Source organism: Salmo trutta, unplaced genomic scaffold (genome assembly GCF_901001165.1).
Source record: "Salmo trutta unplaced genomic scaffold, fSalTru1.1, whole genome shotgun sequence".
In the NCBI taxonomy this organism is placed as follows: Eukaryota; Metazoa; Chordata; class Actinopteri; order Salmoniformes; family Salmonidae; genus Salmo; species Salmo trutta.
In genome coordinates this window covers 115,994-139,798 of record NW_021822773.1, presented here as the reverse complement: position 1 = coordinate 139,798, position 23,805 = coordinate 115,994, and the positions used below count along the sequence as shown (strand labels likewise).

Sequence of the window (23,805 nt, the reverse complement as noted above, 5' to 3'; positions counted from 1 at the left end):
TCATCATTACCCTCCTACCTCCATCCCTACCCTCCTCCCCTCTCCCTTCTCTCCCCTGTTCTGCCTGCCACTCTGGGAGACAGCCTGTGAGTGGAGACCACCAGTAGGACACCCAGAACACGTCAAGATTCAAGACTAGATAAATATGACCAGTTCTATTCACAGTAAAGATAACTCCTATTCTACAATACAGTATTACATCTGTCTCACTGTCTCTCTGTCTACGCCATCTTTTCAGCAGCAGCCCCTACAGCCTACTGTAGACTGGGTAGAATTAGTCCTATAATGTCTCTCCTTGCAGAGCCATAAACATAGAGTTTTATTGAGGCTATCTATAACACACCACTATCAGACATTGTTGATAGCTTTATTAAAACCTCCCAGAGATGGTTATTTTATGTCACTGGACTAAATCACTTTTACACAAAGTTTGTGTGTGTGTGCATGAAGGTGCACATGTGTGTTTGTGCGTGTATCACTCTGAAGGCTCTGCAGAGTTAACAGTTACGAGGTACAGTATATGCTAATATATTTGAATACTTTATAGAAGCAGTAAAATCAGAAATCCATAATTTGTTAACGTGTTCCAAGTAAAACAGCGCTGAAAGACGTCCCATGAATATCAATGCAGATTTGCTTTGTTTAAACAATCTATCAATGACACTCTACAGGCCTACAGCGTTCTCTCTTCTCTGCATTAACCCTTTACACTGACGATGACAGTACTCATCCCAACAAGGGACATTTGGAGGACAGTTACCATAACTACCAACATCCTAGACCAGTGGTTCCTAACCTCTTTACGTTACTGTACCACCAACTGAATTTAGCTCTGCCCAGAGTAGCCCAGAAGTACCCTCCATTTGCATTTTACCAGTAAGCCTATGTTCTCATGAGTCTTCAAGTACACCCTGTGGATAGGCCAAGTACCCCCAGGTCCTAACCAGAGGTCCTAGTACCCCCTGTGGATAGGCCAAGTACCCCCCGGTCCTAACCAGGGTCCTAGTACCCCCTGTGGATAGGCCAACCCCCAGGTCCTAACCAGGGGTCCTAGTACCCCCTGTGGATAGGCCAAGTACCCCCAGGTCCTAACCAGGGGTCCTAGTACCCCCTGTGGACAGGCCAAGTACCCCCAGGTCCTAACCAGGGGTCCTAGTATCCCCCTGTGGACAGGCCAAGTACCCCCAGGTCCTAACCAGGGGTCCTAGTACCCCCTGTGGATAGGCCAAGTACCCCCAGGTCCTAACCAGGTGTCCTAGTACCCCCTGTGGATAGGCCAAGTACCCCCAGGTCCTAACCAGGGGTCCTAGTACCCCCTGTGGATAGGCCAAGTACCCCCAGGTCCTAACCAGGGGTCCTAGTACCCCCTGTGGATAGGCCAAGTACCCCCAGGTCCTAACCAGGGGTCCTAGTATCCCCCTGTGGACAGGCCAAGTACCCCCAGGTCCTAACCAGGGGTCCTAGTACCCCCCTGTGGATAGGCCAAGTACCCCCAGGTCCTAACCAGGGGTCCTAGTACCCCCTGTGGATAGGCCAAGTACCCCCAGGTCCTAACCAGGGGTCCTAGTACCCCCTGTGGATAGGCCAAGTACCCCCAGGTCCTAACCAGGGGTCCTAGTACCCCCTGTGGATAGGCCAAGTACCCCCAGGTCCTAACCAGGGGTCCTAGTACCCCTGGTTGGGAACCACTGTCCTAGACAATAGACAAATTCAGCTGACTTTTGATAAGTGCACATTCCCTCTCTGAGTTGGATCAATCCTCATGACTTGTCTTCACTCTGGGTTGGAGGTGATGGTGAGATGTATAGGTGTGTGTTCTCTCAGGGCTCCAGCCCAGCAGTCTGTGACCAGGTGAAGGCTTGTAGTGATTAACTTGTTTGTGATTCCCTCATCATCTCCATTTAGCCCATGATTAACACCCAATCAGAAAGCATGATTAACACCCAATCAGAAAGCATGATTAACATCCAATAAGAGAGCAGGTTTAAAAAAACAGAGTTCATCTTTAATGTTGTAATAATAAGGGTACACGCTCCCAAACTGCCAACAAAACAGATATACACACAAACTGATACATCTCACCTCCCCTTCCCCCCAGCACACATTCACATCGATAAAAACCCAGCACACATACGCACACACACCTATACATCTCTCCACCAACACCCCAATCTCTCCTGGTGTCTGTGTGTGGAATTAGAGCCTATTTAAAACCAACCCCGCGGTCTCATTAATGAATTAAGCCTGAGTGCCGGTGGCTCCTGGGCAGTGGTTATCACTGCAGCTCAGGACACATCGTGTCCCAATAACACAATTACACTACCCCCCCACAGGGCTCAGAGGAGGAGGGAGGGGAGGTGGGAAGGGATGAGGGGGGACTGACTGACTTGACAGCTTTTTTATTTATTTAACCAGGTAGGCAAGTTGAGAACAAGTTCTCATTTACAATTGCGACCTGGCCAAGATAAAGCAAAGCAGTTCGACAACATACAACAACACAGAATTACACATGGAGTAAAACAAACATACAGTCAATAATACAGCAGAAAAATAAGTCTTTATACAATGTGAGCAAATGAGGTGAGATAAGGGAGGTAAAGGCAAAAAAGGCCATGGTGGCAAAGTAAATACAATATAGCAAGTAAAACACTGGAATGGTAGATTTGCAGTGGAAGAAAGTGCAAAGTAGAAATAGAAATAATGGGGTGCATCTTGTAGATGACCTGGAGCCAGTGGGTTTGGCAACGAGTATGAAGCGAGGGCCAGCCAACGAGAGTGTACAGGTCGCAGTGGTGGGTAGTATATGGGGCTTTGGTGACAAAACGGATGGCACTGTGATAGACAACATCCAATTTATTGAGTAGGGTATTGGAGGCTATTTTGTAAATGACATCGCCGAAGTCGAGGATCGGTAGGATGGTCAGTTTTACTAGGGTATGCTTGGCAGCATGAGTGAAGGATGCTTTGTTGCGAAATAGGAAGCCAATTCTAGATTTAACTTTGGATTGGAGATGTTTGATGTGAGTCTGGAAGGAGAGTTTACAGTCTAACCAGACACCTAGGTATTTGTAGTTGTCCACCTATTCTAAGTCAGAACCGTCCAGAGTAGTGATGCTGGACGGGCGGACAGGTGCAGGCAGCGATTGGTTGAAGAGCATGCATTTAGTTTTACTTGTATTTAAGAGCAGTTGGAGGCCACGGAAGGAGAGTTGTATGGCATTGAAGCTCGTCTGGAGGGTTGTTAACACAGTGTTCAAAGAAGGGCCAGAAGTATACAGAATGGTGTTGTCTGCGTAGAGGTGGATCAGAGACTCACCAGCAGCAAGAGCGACATCATTGATGTATACAGAGAAAAGAGTTGGCCCAAGAATTGAACCCTGTGGCACCCCCATAGAGACTGCCAGAGGCACGGACAACAGGCCATCCGATTTGACACATTGAACTCTATCAGAGAAGTAGTTGGTGAACCAGGCGAGGTAATCATTTGAGAAACCAAGGCTATTGAGTCTGCCGATGAGGATGTGGTGATTGACAGAGTCGAAAGCCTTGGCCAGGTCAATGAATGCGACTGCACAGTATTGTTTCTTATCGATGGCGGTTACGATATCGTTTAGGACCTTGAGCGTGGCTGAGGTGCACCCATGACCAGCTCTGAAACCAGATTGCATAGCGGAGAAGGTGCGGTGGGATTCGAAATGGTCGGTAATCTGTTTGTTGACTTGGCTTTCGAAGACCTTAGAAAGGCAGGGTAGGATAGATATAGGTCTGTAGCAGTTTGGGTCGAGTGTCCCCCCCTTTGAAGAGGGGGATGACTGCAGCTGCTTTCCAATATTTGGGAATCTCAGACGACACGAAAGAGAGGTTGAACAGGCTAGTAATAGGGGTTGCAACAATTTCGGCAGATAATTTTAGAAAGAAAGGGTCTAGATTGTCTAGCCCGGCTGATTTGTAGGGGTCCAGATTCTGCAGCTCTTTCAGAACATCAGCTGACTGGATTTGGGAGAAGGAGAAATGGGGAAGGCTTGGGCAAGTAGCTGTGGGGGGTGCAGTGCTGTTGACCGCAGTAGGGGTAGCCAGGTGGAAAGCATGGGCAGCCGTAGAAAAATGCTTATTAAAATTCTCAATTATAGTGGATTTATCGGTGGTGACAGAGTTTCCTATCCTCAGTGCAGTGGGCAGCTGGGAGGAGGTGCTCTTATTCTCCATGGACTTTACAGTGTCCCAGAACTTTTTTGAGTTTGAGATGCAGGAAGCAAATTTCTGCTTGAAAAAGATAGCCTTGGCTTTTCTAACTGCCTGTGTATATAGGTTTCGAACTTCCCTGAAAAGTTGCATATCACGGGGGCTGTTCGATGCTAATGCAGAACGCCACAGGATGTTTTTGTATTGGTTAAGGGCAGTCAGGTCTGGAGAGAACCAAGGGCTATATCTGTTCCTGGTTCTAAATTTCTTGAATTGGGCATGCTTATTTAAGATGGTGAGGAATGCATTTAAAAAAAATAAGCAGGCATCCTCTACTGACGGGATGAGGTCAATATCCATCCAGGATACCCGGGCCAGGTCGATTAGAAAGGCCTGCTCGCTGAAGTGTTTTAGGGAGCGTTTGACAGTGATGAGTGGTGGTCGTTTGACCGCAGACCCATTACGGATGCAGGCAATGAGGCAGTGATCGCTGAGATCCTGGTTGAAAACAGCAGAGGTGTATTTAGAGGGCAAGTTGGTTAGGATGATATCTATGAGTGTGCCCGTGTTTACGGCTTTGGGGTGGTACCTGGTAGGTTCATTGATAATTTGTGTGAGATTGAGGGCATCAAGCTTAGATTGTAGGATAGCTGGGGTGTTAAGCATGTCCCAGTTTAGGTCACCAAGCAGCACGTGCTCTGAAGATAGATGGGGGGCAATCAGTTCACATATGGTGTCCAGAGCACAGCTGGGGGCAGATCGAGGTCTATGGCAGGCGGCAACGAAGAGAGACTTGTTTTTAGAGAGGTGGATTTTTAAAAGTAGAAGTTCAAATTGTTTGGATAGTAGGACAAAACTCTGCAGGCTATCTCTGCAGTAGATTGCAACCCTGCCCCCTTTGGCCGTTCTGTCTTGTCTGAAAATGTTGTAGTTAGGGATGAAGATTTCAGGGTTTTTGGTGGCCTTCCTAAGCCAGGATTCAGAAACAGCTAGGAAATCCGGGTTGGCAGAGTGTGCTAAAGCAGTGAATAAAACAAACTTAGGGAGGAGGCTTCGAATGTTAACATGCATGAAACCAAGGCTATTACAGTTACAGAAGTCATCAAAAGAGTGTGCCTGGGGAATAGGAGTGGAGCTAGGCACTGCAGGGCCTGGATTCACCTCTACATCACCAGAGGTTCAGAGGAGGAGTAGGATAAGGGTACAGCTAAAAGCTATGAGGATTGGTCGTCTATGACGTCCGGAACAGAGAGTAAAAGGAGCAGGTTTCTGGGGGCGATAAAATAGCTTCAAGGTATAATGTACAGACAAAGGTAAGGTAGGATGTGAATACCGTGGAGGTAAACCTAGGCATTGAGTGATGATGAGAGAGATATTGTCTCTGGAGACATCATTGAAACCAGGTGATGTCATCGCATGTGTGGGTGGAGGAACTGAAAGGTTGGATAAGGTATAATGAGCAGGGTTAGAGGCTCTACAGTGAAATAAGCCAATAAACACTAACCAGAACAGCAATGGACAAGGCATATTGACATTAAGGAGAGGCATGCTTAGCCGAGTGATCATAAGGGTCCAGTGAGATTCAGACAGCTAGCCGGGCCATAGGTAGCAAGCTGGCAGAAGATGGAGGGAGCTCTGTTTTTAGCCACCTCGTGCGTTTCCGTCTGTAGATTAGTGGGGTTCCGTGTGGTAGAGGGGACCAGTCCAATTGGCAAAATAGTTATAGTGGCCCAAGAAAACTGTCCGATAGACCTATTCAGATAGCAGCCGATAAGACAACTAACGATTAGCGGGCCGCAGATGGGCGTTCAGGTTACGTCGCGACGGAGGGGCCAGTTGGATAAGCTTTGAGGAACAGACAGACTGTCATACAGACAGATGGGGAGACAGAAGAACAGTCCTCCTGTGTGTCCAGAAGCCTGATAGTCTCCTGCTTTAAATCACTGTGTTTATGAGCTGCGGAGAGCCCAGGTGGTGGATGGGGGGAGTCTCCCACCTCCTCAGCCCACCCTCCTCTCCCCGTGGCTCCAGTGTGTGTGTGTTCTCTCCCTGGTGGTTCCAGAGGGCCTCTTTATCTTCCCCTCCTAGCAGGGTCTCTAAATCACCGTGGTAACAGCCCTCCTCATCTCCTGCTAATTCCTCTGCTCACTGAAACATTGACTGAACACACACACGCGTATTCACAAACACGCCCCTCTACTTTTCCGCTCCTCTCCTCTCTCGGTGGCATTGCATTTGCAGTGGGTAGATACGAGTTGGATTTGGAGTGTGTGTGCGTGTGTTGGATACCTGGCCTGATACACAACAGTCTGGTACAAAAGAGAAAAAGAAAGAACTTGACAACAAAACAAGCAGACTTGGTAAACTAGATATGTGTCCTCTGTTTTATTAAGACTTGAGGAATGTCAATAAGAGCGCTTCTAGAGGCCAGTAAGACTGACCAGCAGACAGCATGACCTTCTATACTGCACACACATTCACCCACCCACCCACACACACACAGACAGACAGCATCATCTCCTAATAACCCAGAGACAGACAGCAACAGCAATGTACAGGCCAAACATTCCCTCATTGTGAAAAGTAACTAAGGTCTGAAAGGACAGAGGAAGTGGCAAACATCCTGCTGATCGATCTGTGGCTGCCAACTGGCTAATGGCGCTCGGTGGCATGCGCAAACACACAGCAGCACGTCTATCACACTACAGATCCATCCTAGTGGTTTTGAAGCTCTTGTTCATTAAGCCCTTGGTCACCCCCTCACACACACACACTTCTAGAACCAAGGGCCGGTGCTGGTATTGTTACGAGAGGCCCCGGGGCAGTATGGGTAAAGTCGTTACTCTTTTGTTAATTGGAGCTGAGATTCCATCCCTCCATTCCCTCAGCAACCTCTCCTGGGGGAACAATAAGTAATTGTCCAGAGCCCTCCTCAGTCAGCGCACCTCTACATTACACCCCCCTCCCCAGTCTGTCCTCCAGTCCTCAGTAACCGTATTTCATCCCTACATACCTAGCCCATCCACCTCTACCTGGCTACAGCTGCAGTAGGATGAAGTTGCACCAATGAGATGCTGATCTCAGGTCAGTTTTCCATTCTTTGGTTAGGATTTAGGCTGGGATTGAGAGAAGGTAAGCTGATCTAGATGTGTCTAAGGGCGACTTCTACCGAAAGCTGCTCCGCTAACGCACCCCAGCCCAGTCTCTGCCCCAGTAGAGGTGTCACTGGGTCAGCCTGAGGATGTACCCGTGCAGCTGGTCTGAGAAGGCCTCCAGGGAGAACTTCTCCTGAACCCGCCTCCTGCCGGCCTGGCCCATGTCCCTGCGGAGCTGGGGGTCTCTGAACAGCTTCTCCATGGCCAGGGAGAAGGCCTCAGCCGTGGGCTCACACAGGAAGCCCGTCTCCCCGTCACCTACACTCTCCAGAGGCCCTCCAGACCTCACAGCAATGACGGGACAGCAGCAATACATGGCCTCCACTGGCACTATCCCAAAGTGCTCTCTGCTGGGCGTGTAGAGAATGCCTGCGCTGCCCCGCAACAGCGCCACCTTCTGGCTGTCTGAGGGAGAGCGCAGGAAGGTGACAGAGTCCTCTACTCCCAGCCGTGCTGCTAGCTCCTTCAGCTCAGCGTAGTGCTGGACGTTCTCAGCAACACGGCCGTCGTACCCCCCTGCCACCACCAGGTGGAGTCCTGCCTGGTCCCCCGGGGAGAGGCGGGTCTTCAGGGAGGAGAGGCCCTCCAGGGCCAGACCCAGGCTCTTCTTCCTCTCATAGCGGTTCAGAGACAGGAAGAGGCAGGACACGCCTTCAGGGATCAAGCCCCCCAGACCCTGCTCTAGCTGCTCCTCAGGGGGCCGGTCGAAGCTGTGTGTGTTGAGGGAGGGGTAGAGGACGTCAGTCTGGACCCCATCCAGGGTACGGAACGTCTCCCTGAAGACCCCTGCGGTGAAACAACTGTTTACCAGCACCTGGGACAAGAAACAAGAAGGATCAGTCAGTGATATCTCATCAACAAGGTCAGAGGAGAGAGATCAATTGGGAAAATCAAAACTAGTTTCCATTGAAATTAAATGAATGAAACTGTTGATATTTTGTACTCTTAAGATCTAATTCTTCTTTCTCTGGTTCTATACTCTCACCGTATCAGCCATGCCAGTGGTGAGTTCCTCCAGTCTGTCTATGGGGGCGCGGTAGAGCTTTTTCAGAGCTGAGCCTCTCTGGGTCAGGAGCTGGTCTGGGAAATGACAGTAGAACAGAACCTTTTTCCTCTGACGAGACAACCTCAGGACTGGGATACACACGGACACCTGTAAGAGGAGAGACTAGGGTTGTATCTACTACAATCACAACTACAGAAAAGTCAAGGCAAAAAAGACTAGTGTGAAGGTGAGAGTCAACATGAAAAGGTAATGGACTGAGTTATGCTGAAGTGAAGAGAAAAAAATATATGTTGACGGTGTGTCACCAACCTGATCACAGAAGACCACGTCGTACTCTGCTCCACTGAGGAAGACCAGGTAGAGAGCTACGTAGATCATCCTGAGGTAGGCACACAGGGCATGCAGGTACCCAAACACACTGGTGGGCAACCAGTCACCCACACACACCTGGAGATGACAAACAGGGTCAGATAGGAAAACAGTGCGAGTGTGTTTGTGTGTGTTATAACACTGTTATTAGATTACACTGTTATTGACACCCACCACGTTCAGGTCTGGGTCCAGTGTCTCTGAGAAGCAGTGTGTGGGGTCATGGTGGGCCGTCCAGATCTGAACACTGCAGCCGCGAGAGCGTAGAGCTACAGCTGCATCCACCACCAGCCTCTCTGCACCACCTATACCCAGGTCTGGGTGGAGAAACACCACCCGCACCATCCTGGAGGAGACAGACAACATGCTTAAAGAAGCCTGATGACACTGACAGGTTGACAGGTGCGTCATCAACATGGGGCTTGTTCAGAAGGTTCAGACAGCATTAATACATTCAATACAACGTTACAGAATGGAGGACATTATTGACATGGCAGAGAGGTGGATTGTTTAGTCTACAATGCCACAACCCATAGAACGTTCTCCAGTTGAATTGGCTAAGGTCCATAACATCAGCTAACCGTGATGTTGTTGAAACAGACAATAGATATCTCTAGCCGACAGCTACACTAAACACAGTGAACATAGAGCTTATATCAACCTGAGAGTAGCTAGTATCACAGAGACCTGCTAGTATGCATTCGTTACTAATTCAGTGTGGACGTTGTCTGTCATAAACTTTACCTTTCACTCCTTGATAATACAGTCTGTCCAACTTGCGTCCAGGAAACAGTGGTCAATTTACGAACACTAATATGCAACTGTGCCTTTTAATCGACATGATGGCTCAAATGTTCAATTTATTTCCAACAGCAAATCCCCCTGTGTTGAACCAAAATGGCGTCAGATGCCACCCTCTGGCGCACGTCACTTCCTATGAGACACGTCACCTATCTCGGCACGCACACTTTTCATTTGCCTTTCGTTCAAACTCCAAAATTAGATTAAACAAATTAGAAATTAAAGTACATTTTTTTAAATAAATCATTTTTACCATGAGATTATATATTAATCTATAATTTGTAATAAATTGAATCCGTTAGATGTCAATTATGAGCTGTCTTGGATCAGGCTTGACATAGGACACCTAAAATGGTCTTTCGTTCTGTGATCGTGTCCTTTTTAGACAAGCGTCATCTTTCTTGGATTCTTTCTGAAGTTGTGGCGATTTATGTACATCACTGCAGCCCATTTGACGTGGACTTCAGTTAGACGAACAGTTGAGGTTTTCTTCTTTAGCTGAACTATAAAGTGCAACTTAAAATGGTAAGAATTCTATAATTTTTCAAAATAATTTATATTGTTGTACACCCCTAACTTGGCTTTAGCCAACTGACTAACTACCTTACTTTAGCTAGCTAGCTCTTATTCAATTTAGCTAGGCATAACCGAGACATTCAATTAGCCTCTGTTAGCAAGCTAACCTAGTACAATTACAGGCATGATGTTATAGATTAGTCTTATTTAACATTGCTGTTTTATATTAGAAGCATTCTTTACCGTCGAGGTGACTCAGGTTTAGAAGCCATCTAAGGTAGCCAGCTAGCTAAAGTTAGGTTAGTTAGTATGATGATCCATGATCTATTTGTAGACGTGGCTATTTTTCGAATCAGCGAATCTTTATTCTGTTATGTGTAAGACAGCCAGACTATCACAAACAATCATTGCAATGACATGATAATTTAGAAATTACATTTGAGTACGCTGTTCATGGCGCTTAAGGGTACTCATCGCTGGTATAGAGGGCCTCTAGTAGTAGCTAGAGTGATCTCCTATATATTATGAGGAAGTTATTTGTGATTATCTTTTCAGAGAACCCCAAATCCAAAGTGGGTCAAATCCAATGGTTACATTTCTGTTTTCTTCTGTTATCTTAGTATTTTGTGTGTTTTAATGTAACTGTCTCTTCCTCAGCCTGGACCAGCATCAAGTGCAACTAATGTCGGTGCAGGGAGCCGATCCCCCAGCAAGACAGTGGCCCCCCGCGCAGCAGGATCCACAGTCCGACAGAGGTAATAATTTATTACATTTCTATAATCTCAAAGCGCTTCAAAAACAAAATACCAATACATCATCATGGTGCATGGCAGCAAGAGCCACACAAAACCCCACCCAACACAGAAGGATCTACAACAAACACACACCAAGACTCCAGTCAGACTCAAGACATTACATACTGGTACCCTTAACCACCCCCAAGCATCAACATTACCACCTAGCTCCAACCTATAACACATGAGTACATTATTAAAATAAACTACATTTTAGGTAGACTAGAGGATGTAAAATGATTTGGGACCCTCCCCTTCCCCCTGTCTCTCTGATGACATAATACTGTAGGGTCAGTGATGGTGTTTAGATATCCCTCTGTGTAGATACCACGAGATAGATGTTGGTGCTTTAGGCTTAATCAGTATGTAATCAGAGCCTCGCTATCATCATCATTACCCATTACTACCTTATCCCTCATTCACTCATTACCTCATTTAGCCCCCTTTAATCTCAGCTGATGAATCACTACATCAGGACATTAACTACTGGAGCTATTCTGAACACAAACTGCTGTAGTAGAGGGAGTTAGGTACTGTAGTACTTCTACCTCAGACAGCAGTGTTTCCCCTACATTCATTTAGCAGCGGTGGCCCACTGCTGCTAACTTGTTGCCATGGCTGGGGGGGGAAAGTATCTATTTTTTTATGTGTATATCCAGGGGTCACATTAGCTTTCAGAAATCTGCATTTTCAAAAAGCGGACTAACAAAGAATCAGCGTTTCTTTAAACCATTTCACCTGTTTTGTATTGAAAGTCGACTGTTTTCTTTGGATTAGGGGCGTGCAACTACTTTTACTTCACACAAAATGCATTGGTTCAACACATTCGGCAGAAAATCGTTTATCAGATGTCAACAGAAGTGCAACACTATTTGGCTAGCAGCCACGCGTAAATTGGTTTACAGTGAAAAAGCAAGGTATTTTTTGCAAAAACTATGCATGGCCATATTTCTAATGTTTATAGGAAATGTAGCTGGCTGGATTGTTTCTAATGCTTTGTTTTGAAGTTAATCTTGCATTTTAACTGGCTACCGGAGAAAAAACACACCGGAGAAAAGTATCCTACACATCAGTCAGAGCTGTCTGGTGATCCAATTTATTTTATTTATTTATTTATTTCACCTTTATTTAACCAGGTAGGCAAGTTGAGAACAAGTTCTCATTTACAATTGCGACCTGGCCAAGATGAAGCAAAGCAGTTCGACAACATACAACAACAGAGTTACACATGGAGTAAAACAAACATACAGTCAATAATACAGTAGAAAAATAAGTTTATATACAATGTGAGCAAATGAGGTGAGATAAGGGAGGTAAAGGCAAAAAAGGCCACGGTGGCAAAGTAAATACAATATAGCAAGTAAAACACTGGAATGGTAGATTTGTAGTAGAAGAAAGTGCAAAGTAGAAATAATGGGGTTCAAAGGAGCTAAATAAATAAATACAGTAGGGGAAGAGGTGGTTGTTTGGGCTAAATTATAGATGGGCTATGCGCAGTGATCTGTGAGCTGCTCTGACAGCTGGTGCTTAAAGCTAGTGAGGGAGATGAGTGTTTCCAATGACGAGAGCAAAGATATTTCATCAGTGGAGTGCAACTGAAGCACGAAAATGATCCTTTTACATTGCTGATTTGGAGCGAACCCTGACTGAAGCAGGGAAGAATTTACAATAAGCATTTAAGATCTGCGTTTACAAAATGCAATAAGAAATATATTTTTTTCTGCATTTAAAAAAAAAAAAAAACATCTGTGTAAAACCCCCCAGAATCCTCCGTCACCCCCCGCTACCCTTGCCACTACTGCTGGAAAAAAATCCTGCGGGAAGCACTGGACAGTGTCTGATTTTTGTCATTTCACACAATAATGTTATGGGTTCAGATGGCTTAGAACTGCAGTCACTGCAGAGGCAAAATTTCCTACAGCCTCTGTGTTTTTACATCTAACCATCTGAGTCAAAACTGGAGCAAATGAAGGTTCGTTGTTTCAGTGTGCAGGCAACTCTGTAAAGGTGTGACTGACAACCTCATGTAAATAGCTTGTTGTCTCTTGTATATGATGTTATAGCTCACATGTTGTCTCGTATGTGTGATGTCACAGGAAAGCAACGAGCAGTGGCACACGCAGTGCAGGCAGGACCACAGCATCAGCGGGCGGCACAGGGGGCATGTGGCGCTTCTACACGGAGGACTCACCAGGACTCAAAGTGTGAGTGTATATACACACAACCATACACACTCACACAAAGGCACTAGGATTCCTTCACATGCACACACACATGCATCTCACTCACACACACACACACACACACACACACAGAGTAGGTATGTACAGTGTTTATGAGGAAGAGCATGAATGTTTAATGGCAGTAAATGAGACTTGGGGGACTGAGGCTAAATGCTGATCAGACCCCAGGGTGTGTATGTTCCTGGAGCCCCCCGTCCCCTTACAGACACGTCAGTTCAGCTCCACACTGTTCCTAAACACTGTTCCTAAACACTGATCAACACTCCAGCTTTCTAAGTCTGGCTGCTTTCTGACGGTCAGGCTGCTGTTCTGACTCCTGGTCACAGTTCTAGACTGAGACCACTACTGACAACGGTTAGAGATCTCCTCTACTCCACACAGTTCCAGTTGTCCTGCTGTAGTTACTGAGGGTGTTGCTCCTGTAGTCCAGGACAGACGGTTGTACGGTGGTGTGTATCGAGCGTGTGTGTGTTGAACGCTGGTCTCAGAGCTTCATTAAGATCTACTCAGAAAGGTCAAGTCAATTACAGCCTTCAGAGAAGAGGGGGGTGGGGTTGGTATGGTAACACTCTCTCCCCCTAGCTTTCCACTTCAGGGATGGCGCACCTCTTCTCATCAAATCCTCATCAATGAATGCAGAAACATAATAGGACCACATCTCTACTGGCTCCCAGGCAATGTTTCCCCTAGAATTGATCTAGATGGGGTGCAGAGGCACCCACATCTGCCAGAATGGAGATTTTCAATGAAAGCAATTTGACCAGTTGAGAGCAGAGGGTATCAGTGCTAGACAGTTATGGGAGGCCTGCCCCACCTCAGTAATGCTAGGAGAAACACTGGTCCCAGTTCAATGGTGGTAATTAAGCAATAAGCCACGACGGGGTGTGGATCATGGCCAATATACCGCGACTAAGGGCTGGTCTTACCCACGACGCAATGCGGAGTGCCTGGACACAGCCCTTAGCCATGATATATTGCCCATATACCACAAACCCTGAGGTGCCTTATTGCTATTATAGACTGGTTACCAATGTAATTAAAGCAGTAAAAATAAATGTTTTGTCATACCTGTGTTATACGTTCTGATACACCACGCCTGTCAGCCAATCAGCATTCAGGGCCTGAACCACCCAGTTTATAAGGCTGGTTTGAGCTCCATATAAACCACCTACCTGTCTGACAGACAGACCACAGCCAAACTACTACACCACCAGGGTTTCTGTTAGCTGGTAGTAGCTGACCTTTTGGCTACTTTAAGTCCAGAAATAAAATTGGCACCGGCCAATTGTCCAGGAGAAGAAAAAATCCCATTACGAAATAATGCTTTTTAGCCTATTTATTGATGGAAATACCAGTCGATAGAAATACATTTGACTCGTCAGTCTATAGGTTAATTTGCATAATTTAGTGGAATAAAATTGCCGCGTGTACAGTATATTCATTGTCCTTATCACGCGTGTAGGCTTACAGTATACTGACTGCCATTATCACGCGTGTAGGCTTACAGTATACTGACGGACTTTATCACGCGTGTAGGCTTACAGTATACTGACTGCCATTATCACGCGTGTAGGCTTACAGTATACTGGCGGCCTTTATTACGCGTGTAGGCTTACAGTATACTGACGGCCTTTATCACGCGTGTAGGCTTACTGACGGCCTTTATCACGCGTGTAGGCTTACAGTATACTGATGGCCTTTACCACGCGTGTAGGCTTACTGACGGCCTTTATCACGTGTGTAGGCTTACAGTATACTGGTGGCCTTTACCACGCGTGTAGGCTTACAGTATACTGGTGGCCTTTACCACGCGTGTAGGCTTACAGTATACTGGTGGCCTTTATTACGCGTGTAGGCTTACAGTATACTGGCGGCCTTTATCACGCGTGTAGGCTTACAGTATACTGGTGGCCTTTATTACGCGTGTAGGCTTACAGTATACTGGCGGCCTTTATTACGCGTGTAGGCTTACAGTATACTGGCGGCCTTTATTACGTGTGTAGGCTTACAGTATACTGGCGGCCTTTATTACGCGTGTAGGCTTACAGTATACTGGCGGCCTTTACCACGGGTGTAGGCTTACAGTATACTGGCGGCCTTTACCACGGGTGTAGGCTTACAGTATACTGGCGGCCTTTATCACACGTGTAGGCTTACAGTATACTGACGGCCTTTACCACGCGTGTAGGCTTACTGACGGCCTTTACCACGCGTGTAGGCTTACAGTATACTGACGTCCTTTACCACGCGTGTAGGCTTACTGACGTTCTTTACCACGCGTGTAGGCTTACTGACGTTCTTTACCACGCGTGTAGGCTTACTGACGTTCTTTACCACGCGTGTAGGCTTACTGACGTTCTTTACCACGCGTGTAGGCTTACTGACGTTCTTTACCACGCGTGTAGGCTTACTGACGTTCTTTACCACGCGTGTAGGCTTACAGTATACTGATGGCCTTTATCATGCGTGTAGGCTTACAGTATACTGATGGCCTTTATCATGCGTGTAGGCTTACAGTATACTGACGGCCTTTATCACGCGTGTAGGCTTACAGTATACTGGCGGTCTTTATCACACGTGTAGGCTTACAGTATACTGACGGCCTTTACCACGCGTGTAGGCTTACTGACGGCCTTTACCACGCATGTAGGCTTACAGTATACTGACGTTCTTTACCACGCGTGTAGGCTTACTGACGTTCTTTACCACGCGTGTAGGCTTACTGACGTTCTTTACCACGCGTGTAGGCTTACTGACGTTCTTTACCACGCGTGTAGGCTTACAGTATACTGACGGTCTTTATCACACATGTAGGCTTACAGTATACTGGTGGCCTTTATTACGCGTGTAGGCTTACAGTATACTGGCGGCCTTTATCACGCGTGTAGGCTTACTGACGGCCTTTATCACGCGTGTAGGCTTACTGACGGCCTTTATCACGCGTGTAGGCTTACAGTATACTGGCGGCCTTTATAACGCGTGTAGGCTTACAGTATACTGGCGGCCTTTATCACGCGTGTAGGCTTACAGTATACTGACGGCCTTTATCACGCGTGTAGGCTTACAGTATACTGACGGCCTTTATCACGCGTGTAGGCTTACAGTATACTGGTGGCCTTTACCACGCGTGTAGGCTTACAGTATACTGGCGGCCTTTATTACGCGTGTAGGCTTACAGTATACTGGTGGCCTTTATCACGCGTGTAGGCTTACAGTATACTGGCGGCCTTTATTACGCGTGTAGGCTTACAGTATACTGGTGGCCTTTATCACGCGTGTAGGCTTACAGTATACTGGCGGCCTTTATCACGCGTGTAGGCTTACAGTATACTGGCGGCCTTTACCACGCGTGTAGGCTTACAGTATACTGGCGGCCTTTATCACGCGTGTAGGCTTACAGTATACTGGCGGCCTTTATCACGCGTGTAGGCTTACAGTATACTGGCGGCCTTTACCACGCGTGTAGGCTTACAGTATACTGGCGGCCTTTATCACGCGTGTAGGCTTACAGTATACTGACGGCCTTTATCACGCGTGTAGGCTTACAGTATACTGGCGGCCTTTACCACGCGTGTAGGCTTACAGTATACTGATGGCCTTTATCACGCGTGTAGGCTTACAGTATACTGACGGCCTTTACCACGCGTGTAGGCTTACTGACGGCCTTTACCACGCGTGTAGGCTTACTGACGTCCTTTACCACGCGTGTAGGCTTACTGACGTTCTTTACCACGCGTGTAGGCTTACTGACGTTCTTTACCACGCGTGTAGGCTTACTGACGTTCTTTACCACGCGTGTAGGCTTACTGACGTTCTTTACCACGCGTGTAGGCTTACTGACGTTCTTTACCACGCGTGTAGGCTTACTGACGTTCTTTACCACGCGTGTAGGCTTACTGACGTTCTTTACCACGCGTGTAGGCTTACAGTATACTGACGGTCTTTATCACACATGTAGGCTTACAGTATACTGGTGGCCTTTATTACGCGTGTAGGCTTACAGTATACTGGCGGCCTTTATTACGCGTGTAGGCTTACAGTATACTGGCGGCCTTTACCACGCGTGTAGGCTTACAGTATACTGGAGGCCTTTATCACGCGTGTAGGCTTACAGTATACTGGTGGCCTTTATCACGCGTGTAGGCTTCCAGTATACTGGCGGCCTTTATCACGCGTGTAGGCTTACTGACGGCCTTTATCACGCGTGTAGGCTTACTGACGGCCTTTATCACGCGTGTAGGCTTACAGTATACTGGCGGCCTTTATAACGCGTGTAGGCTTACAGTATACTGGCGGCCTTTATCACGCGTGTAGGCTTACAGTATACTGACGGCCTTTATAACGCGTGTATGCTTACAGTATACTGGCGGCCTTTATCACGCGTGTAGGCTTACAGTATACTGGCGGCCTTTACCACGCGTGTAGGCTTACAGTATACTGGCGGCCTTTACCACGCGTGTAGGCTTACAGTATACTGGCGGCCTTTATCACGCGTGTAGGCTTACAGTATACTGACGGCCTTTATCACGCGTGTAGGCTTACAGTATACTGACGGCCTTTATCACGCGTGTAGGCTTACAGTATACTGGTGGCCTTTATCACGCGTGTAGGCTTACAGTATACTGGCGGCCTTTATCACGCGTGTAGGCTTACAGTATACTGGTGGCCTTTACCACGCGTGTAGGCTTACAGTATACTGATGGCCTTTATCACGCGTGTAGGCTTACAGTATACTGATGGCCTTTATCACGCGTGTAGGCTTACAGTATACTGGTGGCCTTTACCACGCGTGTAGGCTTACAGTATACTGACGGCCTTTACCACGCGTGTAGGCTTACAGTATACTGGCGGCCTTTATCACGCGTGTAGGCTTACAGTATACTGACGGTCTTTATCACACATGTAGGCTTACAGTATACTGGCGGCCTTTATTACGCGTGTAGGCTTACAGTATACTGGCGGCCTTTATTACGCGTGTAGGCTTACAGTATACTGGCGGCCTTTACCACGCGTGTAGGCTTACAGTATACTGGCGGCCTTTATCACGCGTGTAGGCTTACAGTATACTGACGGCCTTTACCACGCGTGTAGGCTTACAGTATACTGACGGCCTTTATCACGCGTGTAGGCTTACAGTATACTGGCGGCCTTTATCACGCGTGTAGGCTTACAGTATACTGGCGGCCTTTACCACGCGTGTAGGCTTACAGTATACTGGTGGCCTTTACCACGCGTGTAGGCTTACAGTATACTGACGGCCTTTATCACGCGTGTAGGCTTACAGTATACTGACGGCCTTTATCACGCGTGTAGGCTTACAGTATACTGGTGGCCTTTATCACGCGTGTAGGCTTACAGTATACTGGCGGCCTTTATCACGCGTGTAGGCTTACAGTATACTGGTGGCCTTTACCACGCGTGTAGGCTTACAGTATACTGATGGCCTTTATCACGCGTGTAGGCTTACAGTATACTGATGGCCTTTATCACGCGTGTAGGCTTACAGTATACTGGTGGCCTTTACCACGCGTGTAGGCTTACAGTATACTGACGGCCTTTACCACGCGTGTAGGCTTACAGTATACTGGCGGCCTTTATCACGCGTGTAGGCTTACAGTATACTGACGGTCTTTATCACACATGTAGGCTTACAGTATACTGGTGGCCTTTATTACGCGTGTAGGCTTACAGTATACTGGCGGCCTTTATTACGCGTGTAGGCTTACAGTATACTGGCGGCCTTTACCACGCGTGTAGGCTTACAGTATACTGGCGGCCTTTATCACGCGTGTAGGCTTACAGTATACTGACGGCCTTTACCACGCGTGTAGGCTTACAGTATACTGGCGGCCTTTATCACGCGTGTAGGCTTACAGTATACTGGTGGCCTTTACCACGCGTGTAGACTTACTGACGGCCTTTACCACGCGTGGCAGGCTTCAGCACGTCACACACCACTTTGCAATGAGCTGGAGATAGTATGCATTTTCAAAACATTTACTTAATTGTTTGAAACCTGAACGTTTTAATATATATGAGGCATGTTTTACCTTGCTTCAAAGTAGCCTAGTCAAAATCAGACCATATCTGTGGAGGCAATTCCTTTATATCAACTTTCTTTCGTTGTCCAGTAGCCAAAGACACAATCCTAGTCATATTATCAACCCATGTAGTTGTTATATATTAAATCTCCTCTCTACATTTCTACTGGAATATTTTCATCTGTCACATGAAACCGCTGCATTTGACAATGGTGTTCTCATGCTGATTGAATTCTGGAATGAACATTTGTGCGCAGCCTACTGCCGTGTGTGCATTGCTGCGCTGTAGCCTATGTCTACTGGTTGTATGAGTTTGGGATCTATCTTTCCACAACTGTCTGGAAGAGTGTTTCTCCACAAGCTGACCAATAGAATGGGTAAACTAATAGATTGACAGGCTAGTGATGTTGCTGTTGGTTACTCGTCTTGTCTGAGGAAAGTCAGTGTGGACAGTTATTCTAACATCTTCAAAGTGCACATCAACATTAGGTAAGAAGGAGTGCACGTTGTTGCTCTGTTAATATGAATGACCATATTTTAAATGGGATTCCAGTCATTCTGAGCACCGTGGGTGGACGCCCTAATCCACTTACTCACCCAATGCATATGGGTCCAGTAAATTTCAAATGCTATCGGTCAAATGTTTCCTAATGGAAACCCTGTACAACGCTAAGTCCCAGGCTACTTCTCTCTCTCCTGCTCTCTCACTATATATACAAAAGTATGTGGACACCCCTTCAAATTAGGGGATTTGTCCAGCAGGCAGCCATGCTATCATAGACAGACATTGGCAGTAGAACGGCCTTACTGAAGAGCTCAGTGACTTTCAACATGGCACCGTCATAGGATGTCACCTTTTCAACAAGTCAGTTCATCAAATTTCTGCCCTGCTAGAGCTGCCCCTGTCAACTGTAAGTGCTGTTATTATGAAGTGGAAACGTCTAGGAAAGCCACATAAGCTCACAGAACGGGACCGCCGAGTGCTGAACCGCTTGCAACACTCACTACCGAGTTCCAAACTTCAACACAATAACTGTTTCTCGAGAGCGTCATGAAATGGGTTTCCATGGCCGACTAGCCGCACACAACCCTAAGATCACCATGCGCTATGCCAAGTGTGGCTGGAGTGGTGTAAAACTCACCACCATTGGACTGGAGCAGTGGAAACGCCTTCTCTGGAGTGATGAATCACGCTTCACCATCATCTGGCAGTCCAACAGACCAAATCTGGGTTTGGCGGATGCCAGGAGAATGCTACCTGCCCGAATGCATGATTCCAACTGTAAAGTTTGGTGGTGGAGGAATAATGGTCTCAGGCTGTTTTTCATGGTTTGGGCTAGGTCCCTTAGTTCCAGAGAAGGGAAGTCTTAACTTCTAGATGATTCTGTGCTTCCAACTTTGTGGCAACAGTTTGAGGAAGGCACTTTCCTGTTTCAGCATGACCATAACCTCATGCACAAAGTGAGGTAGATACAAAAATGATTTGTCAAGATCAGTGTGGAAGAACTTGACTGGCTTGCACAGAGCCCTGACCTCAACCCCATCGAACTTCATTGGGATAAATTGGAACGCCTATTGCGAGCCAGGCCTAATCAACCAACATCATTGCCTGACCTGTTTGGAAGCAAGTTCCCGCAGTAATGTTCCAACATCTGGTGGAAAGCCTTCCCAGAAGAGTGGAGGCTGTTGTAGCATCAAAGGAAGCGACCAACTCTTAATTTTCATGATATTGGAATGAGATGTTTGACGAAAAGGTGTCCACATACTTTTGGTCATGTAGTGTATAGCTCCACAAGTGCATACTGGAGAACCCTCAAACTCAACTCTGGACCTGGAAGCCAGTTCCATTGCATTTATTTCATTGTTCCCCTCTAATCAGGGACTGACTTTAGACCTGGCACACCAGGTGTGTGTAATTAATGATCAGGTAGCACAGAAGCAGCAGGCTCTGTACCTCGTAGGGTGAGAGTTGAATACCACTGCTGTAGAGGATTGGGCCAGTTTGGGATTGTGCCACTGTTTTCCGTCTGTGTGTCGTCTCTCCTCTGTGTAGGGGTGGTAACCTGTGTGTGTCGTCTCTCCTCAGAGGTCCGGGTGGTAACCTGTGTGTGTCGTCTCTCCTCTGTGTAGGGGTGGTAACCTGTGTGTGTCGTCTCTCCTCTGTGTAGGGGTGGTAACCTGTGTGTGTCGTCTCTCCTCTGTGTAGGGGTGGTAACCTGTGTGTGTGTGTCGTCTCTCCTCAGAGGTCCGGGTGGTAACCTGTGTGTGTGTGTCGTCTCTCCTCAGAGGTCCGGGTGGTAACCTGTGTGTGTGTGTCGTCTCTCCTCAGAGGTCCGGGTGGTAACCTGTGTGTGTCGTCTCTCCTCAGAGGTCCGGGTGGTAACCTGTGTGTGTCGTCTCTCCTCAGAGGTCCGGGTGGTAACCTGTGTGTGTGTGTGTGTCGTCTCTCTTCAGAGGTCCGGGTGGTAACCTGTGTGTGTGTGTGTCGTCTCTCCTCAGAGGTCCAGTACCAGTGCTGGTGATGAGTTTGCTGTTCATCGCGTCGGTCTTCATGCTGCACATCTGGGGGAAGTACACCCGCTCTTAAACCCCGCCCCATGACCCTTCACCCTCAATCCCTGACCCTGCGGCGCAGCTTCTTAACACATCAGACCTGGACCAAACAACCAACCAACCTGAATCCCCTACAACACTACTCGCCTTGCCCGGCGGGCGGTACAGCCCCAACCTGTCTGGTGTTCTCTCAGAGCAGGGCCGCAGTCCAGTGTCCAGCTCCACCTGAACTGCAGACCAGCACCAGTGTGTTGACCCTGAGCACAGATCATCCAGGACTGAATCCTGACATGACTCCTACTCCTCTCCTACTGGCTGCTGTAGGTCCTATTGTAGGTCCTATTGATGACAATGGGGGATTCATCTCCAGTAAGGGTCGGGAACCTGGTCCCCTCATCAGGACTTCAGTCAGCATCTATATTTTTCAGCCTGAATTGGAACCTGTAGATGTTAATATCATTTGGACAACGTTTTTATTGTGATATTGTACAATAAATGGACTCAAACAGAATTTGTTGTGTGTTGGATGTCCATATTAGCCTTTACACTGTCTGTAAAACTGCTTCATGCAAATTCCTGATCCTTGAGTGCCTCTCGGGATACGTTGTCTGCTGCCAATCATGGTCTCTAGTGTTGCACTATATTGGACCATGTCCCAGAACTCATGTACTGTACACTGCCTTTGGCAAAGTGGAGCTAATTTAGGGTGGATCAATCAAAATATCCATACCAGACAATTACATGGCACCGTATACCTTTTGTGCACATACTGTATGTACCAAGGGAAGGCTTAGGTTTCATAGACATCTTTTATATTAGGCTTCTATTCAAATGAGCTATTAATTGAAGCGTTACCCATGGTATGTCTATGTGACAGGTGGGTAGGTTTCCTGCCAGGTACAGGCTGTATCAGGTATGTTCAGGGGAGCACCAACCTTTTTCAAACCGCTCCTCAGGGACCCCCAGACATTTCACCATGTTGTAGCCCTGAACTAGCACACCTCATTAGTTAGTCAAGGGCTTGAGGATTAGTTGACTCCGGTGTGCTAGCTCTGGAACACTTCAAGGTATGGAAAGGCCTGGGGGTCCCTGAGGAGGAGTTTGACAAAGCTTGTCTTACACCAGGGTTTCCCAAACTCGGGCCTGGGGTCCCCCTGGGTGAACCTTTTAGTTTTCTGCTGGCCCAACACAGCTGACTCAAATAACCAACTCATCAAGCTTTAGTATTTGAATCTGCTGTGTTGTGCTGGGGCAAAAAATAATACATGCCCCCAGGGGGGCCCCAGGACCTAGTTTGGGAAACCTTGCCTCGGCCGCATTAGAATAGCATCAACCTAAGTCTCTCACACACACAGGAAAAGAGGATATACTGTAGGTCACTGTATAGTAACAATATAATAGCCATAAGCTATGGCTGACCATAAACGTGATATATTCAAAGCACTGTACGGTCCATTAGAACTGACTTTATTACAGTGGTGAAGAACCCTTCATCCTCCTCTACCTCTTTCTCTGGGAGGACAGGCTCATACTAATAGATGGAATAGTATTGACACACATTTGTATTAGATAGCATTTCGTTCACTTAATTCCAGTCATTATGAGCCGTCCTCCCCTCACCAGCCTCCTGTGGAGAGGAGAATAAACATAATATGCTATTTAGACGACGTTTTTCTCCAAAGATGATGTGCATTTAATTTGTTTATTTAACATACGGATGGTCCCGGTTATCAAACCCACTATCCTGGCTTTGCAAGTGCCTTGCTCTACCAAATGATCTGCAGAGGACTACACAGGAGAGGGAAATATAAAGTGACTATGATCTCTCATCCTTTCTTCTCTTTGGTTCCTCTCATCCTCTCCTCTCTCTTCTCTTTGGTTCCTGTCATCCTCTCCCCTCTCTTCTCTTTGGTTCCTGTCCTCTCTCTTCTCTTTGGTTCCTCCCATCCTCTCTTCTCTTTGGTTCCTCTCTTTTCTTTGGTTCCTCTCCTCTCTCTTCTCTTTGGTTCCTGTCCTCTCTTCTCTTTGGTTCCTCTCATCCTCTCTTCTCTGGTTCCTCCCATCCTCTCTTCTCTTTGGTTCCTCTCCTCTCTCTTCTCTTTGGTTCCTCTCCTCTCTCTTCTCTTTGGTTCCTCTCATCCTCTC

The 23,805-nt window shown here is 47.1% G+C and overlaps 2 protein-coding genes and 1 long non-coding RNA gene across 3 annotated transcripts; 1 reads left to right on the top strand and 2 right to left on the bottom strand.

Moving 5' to 3' along the window:
- Positions 1 to 6,538: 6,538 nt before the first annotated feature.
- On the bottom strand, positions 6,539 to 9,559 carry LOC115184291 (alpha-1,3/1,6-mannosyltransferase ALG2). Its single transcript, XM_029745324.1, has 5 exons — positions 9,457 to 9,559; positions 8,887 to 9,058; positions 8,653 to 8,790; positions 8,323 to 8,490; positions 6,539 to 8,151 (listed from the first exon to the last, which is right to left on the bottom strand). Exons 2-5 carry the CDS (start codon positions 9,055 to 9,057, stop codon positions 7,405 to 7,407), a joined length of 1,224 nt encoding a protein of 407 aa, XP_029601184.1. The 5' UTR covers position 9,058; positions 9,457 to 9,559; the 3' UTR covers positions 6,539 to 7,404.
- A 336-nt stretch (positions 9,560 to 9,895) lies between these two features.
- On the top strand, positions 9,896 to 22,171 carry LOC115184289 (protein transport protein Sec61 subunit beta). The gene is made up of 4 exons (XM_029745322.1): positions 9,896 to 10,038; positions 10,687 to 10,784; positions 12,920 to 13,027; positions 21,607 to 22,171. The coding sequence occupies exons 1-4, from the start codon at positions 10,036 to 10,038 to the stop codon at positions 21,692 to 21,694; spliced, it is 297 nt and encodes a 98-aa protein (XP_029601182.1). The 5' UTR covers positions 9,896 to 10,035; the 3' UTR covers positions 21,695 to 22,171.
- Positions 21,344 to 21,570, bottom strand: LOC115184290 (uncharacterized). The gene is made up of 2 exons (XR_003874262.1): positions 21,531 to 21,570; positions 21,344 to 21,491 (listed from the first exon to the last, which is right to left on the bottom strand). It is a non-coding gene; the product is annotated as an uncharacterized LOC115184290 (long non-coding RNA).
- Positions 22,172 to 23,805: the final 1,634 nt, after the last annotated feature.

What these genes read in the sequence shown, in the direction of transcription:
- LOC115184289 (XM_029745322.1), top strand. An exon ending in GGATCCACAGTCCGACAGAG is followed by an intron (nt 10,785 to 12,919) that starts GTAATAATTTAT and finishes GTGATGTCACAG; the next exon opens with GAAAGCAACGAGCAGTGGCA. An exon ending in GACTCACCAGGACTCAAAGT is followed by an intron (nt 13,028 to 21,606) that starts GTGAGTGTATAT and finishes GTCTCTCCTCAG; the next exon opens with AGGTCCAGTACCAGTGCTGG.
- LOC115184291 (XM_029745324.1), bottom strand. Translation starts at nt 9,057, where the DNA reads ATGGTGCGGGTGGTGTTTCTCCACCCAGACCTGGGTATAGGTGGTGCA. An exon ending in TGGACCCAGACCTGAACGTG is followed by an intron (nt 8,791 to 8,886) that starts GTGGGTGTCAAT and finishes TGTCATCTCCAG; the next exon opens with GTGTGTGTGGGTGACTGGTT. An exon ending in ACGTGGTCTTCTGTGATCAG is followed by an intron (nt 8,491 to 8,652) that starts GTTGGTGACACA and finishes CTCCTCTTACAG; the next exon opens with GTGTCCGTGTGTATCCCAGT.